General features: G+C 39.7%; 1 protein-coding gene across 3 annotated transcripts in view; it reads left to right on the top strand.

Moving 5' to 3' along the window:
• The window catches only part of LOC124257184 (Golgi-associated plant pathogenesis-related protein 1-like), a 158596-nt gene that overhangs the window by 124975 nt on the left and 20328 nt on the right, over window positions 1–13293 (top strand). For all 3 annotated transcript variants that reach the window (XM_046691222.1, XM_046691214.1, XM_046691208.1), the window contains exon 2: window positions 2936–3097. In XM_046691222.1, coding sequence (XP_046547178.1) covers window positions 2936–3097 — 162 coding nt within the window. The remainder of the gene's footprint in view (window positions 1–2935; window positions 3098–13293) is intronic.

The raw sequence follows: 13293 nt of genomic DNA, 5'->3' as shown, positions 1-13293 counted from the left end.
GAACGCTCAAAAGCCGTTATTCTTGTCTACTCAACAGTGCAAAGCTGTTCTCACAGACTGCAAGAGCTTATTAGTGCCGGAGCAAATTACGTGTTATTAACGGACGACATGGGCAGTAAGGCATCTGTAAGCCTATACTGTGGACCACGTCTGATCTCGAGACTTTCGAATCGTTGAAATTGGTTGGTTGGACGCCAGGATTCAACTGCACCATAACTGTAAACCATAGATGATATTGATAGAACCGAACCTATTGAAATGTTTAAACTCGACTGTTGTACATGCATGTCAAAATGCACGGTTAACTGTGAACACCCAACGAGTCGCCCCTGCCTGACGTCCGTGAAATATATTCCACAAATCACCTCTGCGGGATGCACGTGAAATATACACCATGAGTTGCCGCTGTGTGATGCACGTGAAATATACACCATGTGTTGTCTGCGTGATACACGTGAAATATACATCATCAGTTGCCTGTACATGATGCACGTGAAATATATATGAAGCGCGACCCTGCGAATGTGAGTGAGTGAGTTTAGTTTTACACCACACTCAGCAATATTCCAGCTATATGGCGGTGGCCTGTAAATAATCGAGTCTGGACCAGACAATCCAGTGATCAACATCATGAGCATCGACCAGCGCAATTGGGAACCGATGACATGTATCAACCAAGTCAGCGACCACCCGATCCCGTTAGTCGCCTCTTACGACAAGCATGGGTTACTGAAGACCAATTTTAACCCTGATCTTCACGGGTCCTGCGAATGTGAAGTTTACTATCAGGTGATTAGGTATGAAATTCTTTTCTTTGGGGACGTTTTAAAATGAGTGAATGTCTCGGGGCAGGTTTTTAAATCCCTGAATGACAAACTCACATACTACCTACAGTTGCCTATGATGATATGTTTGTTGAACAAATGTAGATCCAGACAAAAGATTATATCCTTAACTGACCACGTTGAGTCAAATCCCTGTGTTGAAACACATTCTCATGTACATATTTTACCGTTCTGTAACTAGCTTAAAACCATCAGCGATATAGTACTAGATAAGTTGTTAATCTGTCCTTCGATAACATTCTTCGATGACAGTTTTAATGAAGTCACAATATGGCTGAAATATTGCCGACGTCAGCAGCGTTATATGACGTCTTGTATTTCGCGTCAAAATGGACCCTATTCATGTTAGTAGTTACGGCCGGGTTACGTCACAAGATGCTTTTATTGTAACAAACACAATTACGATTCTTTGTAACCTGCTTTATGATAGATCTATTACATGTGTCATCTGCGGTATTTTACACATTTTGAACGCCCTTGCTAACCTTCGACCTTCCGTCTTGTGGTGTACAAGTTAATTGATCTCGTAGAACCCTGTACACTCCGCCATTGACCATGACCTTCGTAAGTCACACTGCCAAACATGGAAACTCCCCACTTCCCGGCGTGTTGTAGCTGCACATCCTCCAGGGAGAAACGTTAATCTTTTCCATGGAAGACATGCTGTTTACTATAATTAGGTTCTCAGCTAATTATCCACAAGAACAAGATTGAAACTCAAAACAGCTATTTTAGTGACAACTCTTTTTGTGCCTCAGCCGTGAAGAAAACGTCGTTCAACTGATCCAGTGTTTTTCTAGCACAAAGACGCGCCATTCTTTATAAAAATGTGACTTCCGTAGATACACCTGGTCGGAATAAGAAACATGACAGTATTTTGGTCAGAAGGAGAAATGGTTGGGTATTTGAAAATACAGTCAATGACGTTCAACGTCAGTGAGGTGTTTGGAGTTACAGCCTTCGAAACTTATTCCGATATATTTTTTCAAGTACGTGTATGTAGAAAACTAAGCAAGCTGTCAGTGTTGTTGCTCATCGCAAGACCTATCAGTGTCGTGTGTTTAATAGCATATCCCAATGATTCTGTTCCATTGAAGACTTCAACTGTACAAGTATTATACCGAAAAAGTTTGAAATTGTTTTGTTTCGGTCTAAATATACTGAACAACATTAGAAACGCACCACACTAAAATGCACCGATGATGCTCAAATATCATGGGTACATTTCAATCTGACGGACTTATTTCGTATTATATGGGTGGTGCGTTTCTAATGTTGTTCAGTATATTACAAATACGATCAACATCTTATCTAAATTGATGCAAAATTTGAATGTTCAAATTGTGGATGTGAATACAGACACGCCAAACAAATAGCTGTCTGTATTCATTATATTTTGACAGTTGATCATTTACCCATTACACATATGAACTACACTACCACGCAAAAGAAAGCGTACTCCTGACAATTAGATCTGACAAGATATTGCAAAGGTTACTAGACTTAATGAACAGTCAAATACAATTTAATACACTTCCCATAGAATCACCATCCCTTGTTTGTTTATATTTCGCGATAATCTTACATGGACGTGTAACGTCTTTTGCCCAGTACTGTACTTCAAGGACACGTGACTATATTGTCTTTTGAAATATAGGTTTGACCAACTCCTAATATTTATCGTGAATCAAGTTGTGAATTAGATATCTGGATGTTTTGCAGGATTTGCGATTTTACTTTAGAAACAGCGATACGATGCGACTATTGACGTATAGAGCGTCTGGCCTCGAGTTAAGATCTATAAGAACGTGCAATTCTGACAGTCCTGGTGGTAACTGATCAAGACAAGGGTTGTCCAAATCATGCTTGTCTCAGACGTTTAGCCCTTTGGTGACAAAGCTAGAAACATCATAGGGACGAGCAGTGAATTGGCGCACCTTAAACCAGAATGAAAGGTTGCGTTACTTTCATACTCTGGGACCAAGTCTTGTCAGATTGTAGTGTTGATAAAATACCTAAAGTGAACTGGTTTCGTTGAATATAACTACAAAATGTAATACAATGGTAATGTTTGCGTCTTTTCTTTGCAGATTTCAGTCTCTTCAAACAGGAAATGATAAAGGGACATAACTCGTTCCGGATGTGCCACGGAAGTCCAGAATTATCTCCCTCGGAAGACCTTTGTAAAGAATCACAGGTGTGGGCCAACAGTCTGTCGGAGAGGGGTTATCTTCAATACAGTGAAACATCAGGTAGGGTAGCTGACACTCATCTCATCAGTAGAATAGGGTCCGTAAGTAGGTCACAGCTCTTCCGCGAGACTTTGGTACTTCCGGTGAAAAACAAAACAACGTTTCATACCTCATGGCTGTCAGTTAACAGTAAGGAACCGATCATCCTTGCAGGAATAACAAATTTCGTCTCAAAACATCCCCAAATTAGCCATATTTGGTGGTCGCGTAATTTGGAACCAGAACTGGTCCTGATTATATGCTTGTCACAGAAAATATGGTACCGGAAGTAAGCTGGGCCCCGTCTAGCATATCGTAATTGGCGCGCGCAATGGTGCCGGGAACCAGTTTAGTACCGGAAGTAGCGTCTCGCGAGACTTACAGGAGCTATATAGCGCCTCGACCTGGACTGCCCAGAGTTCATACTGGAACCAATTTCGTTCACACAACTATCGCTTGACACAACATGGCAGAAACCATGACCCTGTTCCACAATGCGATGGTAGAGCTCTGACTGTAGTGTGTCTATGTTAAAATGTAGGAGTTAAGGCCGTCCTAGCGCCTCAATCGCATTGTTGAACGGGGCCCTGGATCTTATATCTCGGTTCAAAATGGTTACGTCTGCTTATGTCTTCATATCGAAGCGCATACCTAAGTTGCAATCAGTACGGACTCACCTGTTGTTATGACGTCAGTTGTGTTTTACGAACTATATGCGGATGGATCAGGGTTATACGGTTTTAACTGAACTTGTATCACTACTCCATTACCCGAGGCATCGAAGTAGCGGACTTATCCGAGTCGCCCCGAATGGTTATCTGAAGATCAATAATATTAACCAAATAAAATATGAACTCGTAAGGAAGGTCATCCTAGTTAAGTAATAATAGAATAATTTACTTATCACAGGAGTTTTTCAAAACGGTTTTGTAATTCACATGTTCTTCAAAAAGTTGATAGGTTACACCGTGTTAACCTCCGTTTATGCCGACCAGCCTTCGTCTTTCCAGATTATGGTTTGAAAAAATATCTCGACGAAAAATCTTAAAAACAGGACATTCTAAAGAAAAATCTGGAATATCTAATGGATGGCTGGGATAGTATGGCAGTACTTTCTGCGCTGTAGAAAGTGTCTTCCGTTTTTAATGTCTACCCACTTACAGATCAAAGCCGTCGTTAGGAATGTCCCGTGTTCACCTTTCCGAGGTCGCGTGATGAGAAAACACATTCGGAATTTGACTTTCGTTATCTCGTAAGTGGTACTAGTGATAAAAAGGTCTTTCTGACGTGACTTGTGATGAAATTTCCCGTGATATTTGGGTAACCCCAGTGAGTACTTAGATCTCACTTTGATGAGTTATCTCATCTTACATACGCTTACTGACGCATCACATCATCTGACATACGCATAGTGACGCATCACATCATCTGACATACGCATACTGACTCTTGACCTCATCTGTCACACATCATATCATCTGACATAAGCATACTGACTCATCACCTCATCTGACATACGTATCACTGACGCAATACTTCATCTGTCATACGCATACCTCACGCATCACCTCATCAGACATACGCATACCGACTCATCACATCATTTGACATACGCACCTCTCACATCATATGACATACGCATACCAACTCTTCAACTCATCTGACATACACACAGCTGGCGCGTCACATCATGTGACATATGCATAACTCACGCATCACATCATCTAACGTACGCACCGGTGACGCATCACATCATCTGATATACGCATCACTGATGCAATACTTCATCTGTCATACGCATAACTCACGCATCAAATCATCTTACATACGCATACTGACTCATCACATCATCTGACATACGCATCACTCACGCATCACATCATCTGACATAAGCATCACATAATCTGACATACGCATCTCTCACGCATCACATCATGTGACATACGCATCACTCACGCATCACATCATCTGACATACGCATCACTCACGCATCACATCATCTTACATACGCATCACATCATCTGACATACGCATACTGACTCATCACATCATCTGACATACGCATCACTCACGCATCTAATTATCTTACATACGCATACTGACTCGTCACATCATCTGACATACGCATCACATCATGTGACATACGCATCACTCACGCATCACATCATCTGACATACGCATACTGACTCATCACATCATCTGACATACGCATCACATCATCTGACATACGCATCACTCACGCATCAAATTATCTTACATACGCATACTGACTCATCACATCATCTGACATACGCATCACATCATCTGACATACGCAAAACTCACGCATCACATCATCTGATATACGCATCCTTGACTGATCTCTTGCCACATAGCACTCCTGACGCATCGGCTAATCAAACATACGCATTCCACACGCATCCAATCTGTCAGTCCATCACACTAAACAGCGAAAATCAAAGCGAACCACGAACTCGTGACAGACTTAGAGAGAGAAACGAGATTTTCGTGCCGAGTTTTCTCCTACAAAATTCATTAAGACCCAGAGCCAATAAATCTTTGCACATGTTCCTTAAACAGTTTCATGCCATCGCGATTCAACTCGCATCTCACCACTGCACCAAAGTGCGCCGTTAGATTGATTGTATTTTTTAAATTCCATCCGGTACATTGAACATAATGAGACGATCCGTGGAATTTTACTTGAGATCGAAACACTGGATGAATGTACATCTGGAAAAATATATCCCCGCACATGAAGACCTTGGGAAAACAATCAATACGCCGGGCAAGCTGATTTCAGCTGACGTAAAACAAACCCACAATAAACTTTGTGGAGTAAACGCGTTTGGTTATAAATAGCAGTACTGGGGACGGAGACTTCAGCATTGCGAAATATTTGTTGACAACGAAGAAATAAATGAATGTACATCGCGTCACCCTGGTACGTGTGATCTCACATATGTAATGAATATTTATGTTTCAAATGAAGTCATTGTTACACTTACACTTGTGAAGTGTTTGTTTTCACACGGTGACGTAGCAGCTACATTCAAAATGGCGTCTGCAACTGTCTAAAATAATCCAATACGTCTCTCTCTCTAAAAGTCTGGTTACAACAGAACAAAGCCTGGTTACAACAGAACAAAGTCTAGCTACAACAGAACAACGTTTCTGTACAACATAACCTCTATTAACAATAGGTCTGGTTACAACAGAACAACGTTTCTGTACAACATAACCTCTATTTACAATAGGTCTGGTTACAACAGAACAAAGTCTGGTTACAACAGAACAAAGTCTAGCTACAACAGAACAACGTTTCTGTACAACATAACCTCTATTTACAATAGGTCTGGTTACAACAGAACAACGTTTCTGTACAACATAACCTCTATTTACAATAGGTCTGGTTACAACAGAACAACGTTTCTGTACAACATAACCTCTATTTACAATAGGTCTGGTTACAACAGAACAACGTTTCTGTACAACATAACCTCTATTTACAATAGGTCTGGTTACAACAGAACAAAGCCTGGTTACAACAGAACAAAGTCTAGCTACAACAGAACAACGTTTCTGTACAACATAACCTCTATTTACAATAGGTCTGGTTACAACAGAACAACGTTTCTGTACAACATAACCTCTATTTACAATAGGTCTGGTTACAACAGAACAAAGTCTGGTTACAACAGAACAAGTCGTTTCTGTACAACATAACCTCTATTTACAATAGGTCTGGTTACAACAGAACAAAGCCTGGTAACAACAGAACAAAGTCTAGCTACAACATAACCTCTATTTACAATAGGTCTGGTTACAACAGAACAAAGTCTGGTTACAACAGAACAAAGTCTGGTTACAACAGAACAAAGTCTGGTTACAACAGAACAAACTGGTTTCTGGTTACAACATAACCTCTATTTACAATAGGTCTGGTTACAACAGAACAACGTTTCTGTACAACATAACTATTTACAATAGGTCTATTTACAACAGAACAAGGTCTGGTTACAACAGAACAAAGTCTGGTTACAACAGAACAACGTTTCTGTACAACATAACCTCTATTTACAATAGGTCTGGTTACAACAGAACAACGTTTCTGTACAACATAACCTCTATTTACAATAGGTCTGGTTACAACAGAACAACGTTTCTGTACAACATAACCTCTATTTACAATAGGTCTGGTTACAACAGAACAAAGTCTGGTTACAACAGAACAAAGTCTGGTTACAACAGAACAAAGTCTAGCTACAACAGAACAACGTTTCTGTACAACATAACCTCTATTTACAATAGGTCTGGTTACAACAGAACAAAGTCTGGTTACAACAGAACAAAGTCTGGTTACAACAGAACAAAGTCTGGTTACAACAGAACAACGTTTCTGTACAACATAACCTCTATTTACAATAGGTCTGGTTACAACAGAACAACGTTTCTGTACAACATAACCTCTATTTACAATAGGTCTGGTTACAACAGAACAAAGTCTGGTTACAACAGAACAAAGTCTGGTTACAACAGAACAACGTTTCTGTACAACATAACCTCTATTTACAATAGGTCTGGTTACAACAGAACAACGTTTCTGTACAACATAACCTCTATTTACAATAGGTCTGGTTACAACAGAACAAAGTCTGGTTACAACAGAACAACGTTTCTGTACAACATAACCTCTATTTACAATAGGTCTGGTTACAACAGAACAAAGTCTGGTTACAACAGAACAACGTTTCTGTACAACATAACCTCTATTTACAATAGGTCTGGTTACAACAGAACAAAGTCTGGTTACAACAGAACAAAGTCTAACTACAACAGAACAACGTTTCTGTACAACATAACCTCTATTTACAATAGGTCTGGTTACAACAGAACAAAGCCTGGTTACAACAGAACAAAGCCTGGTTACAACAGAACAAAGTCTAGCTACAACAGAACAACGTTTCTGTACAACATAACCCCTATTTACAATAGGTCTGGTTACAACAGAACAAAGTCTGGTTACAACAGAACAAAGTCTGGCTACAATAGAACAACCTGATCTGCAACAGAACAATGCATAGCTACAATAGAACAGCGATCAGAACACAAATAACTCATCAATGACGTAATTATGATTAATCAGTGGTGGACATCGATAATTAAGGAGTACATTGACAAACACTGATTTAGTGATCGCTCGGACTCTTTGTTTACATGGCTGTTCAAATCGGGATTCAGCGCAAACATCTCGGCTACAATGAAAGTCACGCAGAATAGAAATACATTAGCTTTTGGCGATCGTCATATTTCATGGCATTCAATTAATGTTTGAAAGTATCAAGATGGTAACGATTCAGATTAATTGGATTGTGGTATGTATTATTGACATGGGATTGGTTATGCACTGGATATGGCCTCTGGGATGATGCTTCAGTTTGGGATTACAATGTAACGCATTAGGTCATCGTGACCTTAATGCAAGCGCTATGATGTATCGTGTTTCATATGAATTGAACATTTAGTTCTATTCATGGAGACCGTTTTGTAATTACTTTATTCTGTTTTATCCCCATTCTGATAGCAATGATAATGATGTGTGTAGTTCTATTGTGCTGGGCTTAACACATCCATCGCATGCTCAAAGCGTTAATATTATTACACGTCTCAAGGAATCAGTTATTCTCAACTCCCCGGGGAGGATACAGCCCAAGTTGCCGTATAAAGCATTAGAAGGTTTAACAGTCACAGTCTTCCTGTCGGGTACCCATTTCACACCTGGCTGAACAATACCACTTACGTGAAGGAGGATAACAGTATATGCATCAACAGCTTCTTTATTATATTGGGCGGTGGGGTAGCCTAATGGTTAAAGCGTTGGCTCGTCACGCCGAAGACCCGGGTTCGAGTCCCCACATGGGTACAATGCGTGAAGCCCATTTCTGGTGTCCCCCGCCGTGATGTTGCTGGAATATTGCAAAAGCGGCGTAAAACTCAGTTAGTCAGTCTTTGTTATATTGGGAACAGTAAACACGTTCAATTATAGACATACTTATCTTGGTGAAACATCCAGACCCCGCACAGCCCGAATCAAAAAGCATCAGACCTCAGTATCAAAACTTGACTTCAAGTCATCCTTATATCAGAGCCAATCCCGGCCACAGTATCCAGTGGGACAGGGTCAAAAGTCTAACAACCAACCCCAAAGACTTTAAAATCAGTGTGTGAGTGAGTTTAGTTTTACGCCACTTTTAGCAATATTCTAGCAATATCACGGCGGGGACAGCAGAAATGGGCTTCACACATTGTACCCTGCTGGGAATCGAACCCGGGTCTTCGGCGTGACGAGCGAACAGCTTTAACCATTAGGCCACCCAACCGCCCCTTTAAAATCAGAAATCTCCAAGACGCTATCTACATCAATGGACTCCAACCATGAGTCAACCGTGACCAAGGCTATTACATACCTCCAGCTTGTCATCTCATCAGCCATAATCTTTCTGTTGGTACTACAGGGTTAACGTGTATATATACTCTTCAAAAAAAGAAAAGCATCAGCCATTTTAGAAGAATTTATTGCGTTACTTTAAGGGCAATTCATTCAATAGTAAAAAGGTGAAAATTCACATGTCTATAGACAAAGAGCTCGCCAACACAACAGCAGCCTTTACTGTTGTGTTTCTGTTTACTTGAGTCCACCGACTGGATGTCTGTCAAAACAGGGGCGACAACTGGCCTTCATGGTCGAATCCCCACTTCACGTAATCGATTCCTGAAAGTTTGGTCGGAAATTCTTCTCAAACCAGGAATGCATTGTGCATTTTCCACGGCTGTGGCAAGACGATGACGCAAGTGAAAACCCCGGATGTAGCGGCCCTGGGCTTGTGTGGTAACTCTTGGACGGCCACTTCTCGGGCGATCTTGGGCGGAATTGGTCTGCAGGAAACGATCCCAAAGGCGAGATATGGTGCTCTGATGAACGTTGAAATGTCGGGTAACTGCAGACTGCGACTCCCCAGCTTCAAGGCGGTCAGTGGCGATGTTTCGATTGGCGGCACTCATGATTTCTTCTTTTCCAGGCAAAAACGAATGGGAAAAACCAAACACCAACGTTTCCTCTTTTATAGTGATCGATGCCGCATGTTTTTCCGCTTACTTGCACGTGCATTTTCTTTCGCATGTTTTCTTGGCGACGTTTTGGCAAATATTTCTTCAAACGCTTCTAAAACAAGGGAAAAGGTTACAATTGCCGCGTTTTGGCGCTGAACCAGTTTACAATCACACAAAGATGACGTTTTGGAAAAGAAATAGTATATTTGTATTGTTTTGCCGCAGCTAATTGAGTCCAATATTCTCAAAATCACCTATGCGTTTCTTTTTTGAAGAGTGTTTATAATCACCTTCTTTTCTGTTCATCACTGGCTTCATGATGGTGTTAGAATCTACACCGAAAAATCGATCTCGCTGTGATATATAAGTTGTCCATGATTATATTGTTAAACTTCCTTACTGCCCCAAGTTCTAGATGCCTCTTGTGTGAAGCTCATTCCTGGTGACCCCTGCTGTAATATTGCTGGAATATTGCTAAAAGCGGCGTTCAACTACACTCACTCACTCACTCATTCACTCACTCTAAATGCCTCTAAAACCACTTACTTACACTGGAAAAAAAAATGCATGTTTCCAAGCTTGGAAATGTCTTGGAAAGATGATGTTTCCAAGACATTTCCAATCTTGGAAAGATGATGTTTCCAAGACATATCCAAAATGGATACATGAGATATCCATACGTTTCCAATTATTGGATATGTGCACAAGGGGGGAGATAACTGGTGGGTGATGGTAAATGTACGCCGAAAGACCTGACCCTCGTTACTTGATGAGCGAATCAAGGCCGTAGATTAACCAATTAACAACTTGATAGTCATTAAAATCAGGCTGTTTGTAGCCTTTATGACTATACTGGTTGGACCACTGAATAATATCACGCTACAAAATGAACTTGAACAGCAACATTTTCAGGTTATCATTTGCGCCTCTAAACATTGAATGAAATAATTACTATTTATGATGAAATGGATCAGAGAACATTATAATGGCATAAATGAGGCTTTAATGACTCATGTAATGGTGAAATTAAAAATTATATAATCACTATGACATTGTTAGTTTACTCATGGCCAGACACATCAACCTGGTACCGGTAGATTTATATGTATTACGTAAACATTCAGTATTTCTTAGTACTTGAGATAAGATTACACAAATTTTCAGTGAGACGTTTAATCTCAGATCATTTTGTTAGGTAGCATTCACTCAAAGTAAAACTTCAATAGATCGGTCATTGGCACACTGAAGCAGATTTCACTTATACTGCATTAAACAGTATGGGATACATAAGGCATCATACCACGTATGTGGTAACAATACCTGATTATTGCATACATTTCGATGTACATCTTTCAGCATAAACAAGTTGGTTCAACTTGGTTGTATGTTGATTAATTTCCAATTTTTATATGTCCACAAGGGAGATAACCGATGGGTGATGGTAAATGTACGCCCAACGACCTTATCAAGGCCGTTAAGATTCACCAATTAACAAGGCCTGCTGTCTTGTTAATTAGCAAGTGAACAGTTAAAACAGCCTCTGGAAGGATAACCCAGTTCCCAGTTTATATGCCTCTTACAACTTCAACTTCTTTATTCTCATAAAACCACCATCGGTGGTACAAGAGCATTTAACTATACAATATTTACAAATGTGTATACATATGGACATGCGTCATGATGATGAGTTATTTATGTAACAATTTATACAAATGAGAGATACAAAGTGATAGACAGTTGCTAAGTTTAAAATTGACAGGTGATATGACCTTGCTAATAGTTGCTTAGCTTGCTTAGCTTTGATTTTCTGTAAGAATTAAGTGACGTGCATTTAAAAAGATAATGAAATTCGTCACCAACTAAGTTGCAATTACATAGTCTACATAATCTTTCTTCTCTCGGTATGTTCTGCCATCTGCCAGTTTCGATTGTAAGATTTAAATTTGAGGTTCTAAACTTCAAAATAGGGTCATGTATAGATTTTGGAAATAGAAGGTATTTTTCAAAAGACAGTGGGTTTTTTAAATATTGAATATAGAAACCCCTTAGGCTGGAACGTTTATCTTCTTGCCATCTTAGGATAACTTGATCTGTTAAAATTCGCTTTGCTTTCTAAACGAGGGACATCTTGCATTTGGTTTTGTGATAAGGTTTTAGTTTCTATGTATGTGTGAACGAGGAACCTGGCATTTTAACCGACTGAACTTAAAGGTCACATGCAACAAAAATCGAACATAATTAAAACACAGTTTTCACTTATTCATGATATATACAATGCATTGCTGCTTAAGAAAAACAAATAAACAAATTATAAGCCCATAATCGCAAATCAAAAGTGCAATATTTTATACTTCGGTTTTACTTCTCTCGAAACGAAGCAGTCAGTGATAGCCGGGATACCGAACCCAGTCTGAGCCAGTGTGCGTGCACTCAACTGTAACGGAGATGATTTTATTGGCTCATTTACCTGTGTTTATGGCCCGATACGCGTTAAGTTCAAATTGCATGTGGTCAGTGATTGAAGATGTGTATTGCATATTGTCATTAGCAGACAGGCAGGCAGGCAGACATATAGGTGTTAATGAAACAGACATTGAGTTTTGTTTGCAATCAATATGTTATTTTATGTAACGAGTACATTATTTACTTCTTTGTGTAGGCCTACATATAATCAGGATATATGCATCTTATTTCAAGCTCCGCGAACCTATTCACTGCGCATGCGTTATGAGAGCAGCGCAGCTGTTGAAACCAGTTTTCCCCAGTTTCGGGGAAATTCAGTGAATCGTTTGAACTCCGATTTCGCGGGCTTTTTTAATCGCGTTTTTTAACAACTTTATAAGTTGAATTTGCATTTTTTATGATTTGTTTCGGTAACTCCATACCAAAAGGTATCAGAATCTGCAAAGTTGTATTTTACGTTGCATGTGACCTTTAACATTGTTCCATGGTCAATATCGCAATATTGGCGCAATGGTAGTATACAGGAGTTTGTTTCAATTTTTGATAGCCCCATTATTATGCAAATAAAATTATCAAAAAATGAATAAATAATGTCATGCTCCTCTCAGAGGGAGGGAACATAGTTTCTATAATGATTCTTATATT

Source organism: Haliotis rubra, unplaced genomic scaffold (genome assembly GCF_003918875.1).
Source record: "Haliotis rubra isolate DU_JTF1 unplaced genomic scaffold, ASM391887v1 Scf117, whole genome shotgun sequence".
Lineage (NCBI taxonomy): Eukaryota > Metazoa > Mollusca > Gastropoda > Lepetellida > Haliotidae > Haliotis > Haliotis rubra.
This window is presented reverse-complemented; position numbering and strand designations above follow the sequence as displayed.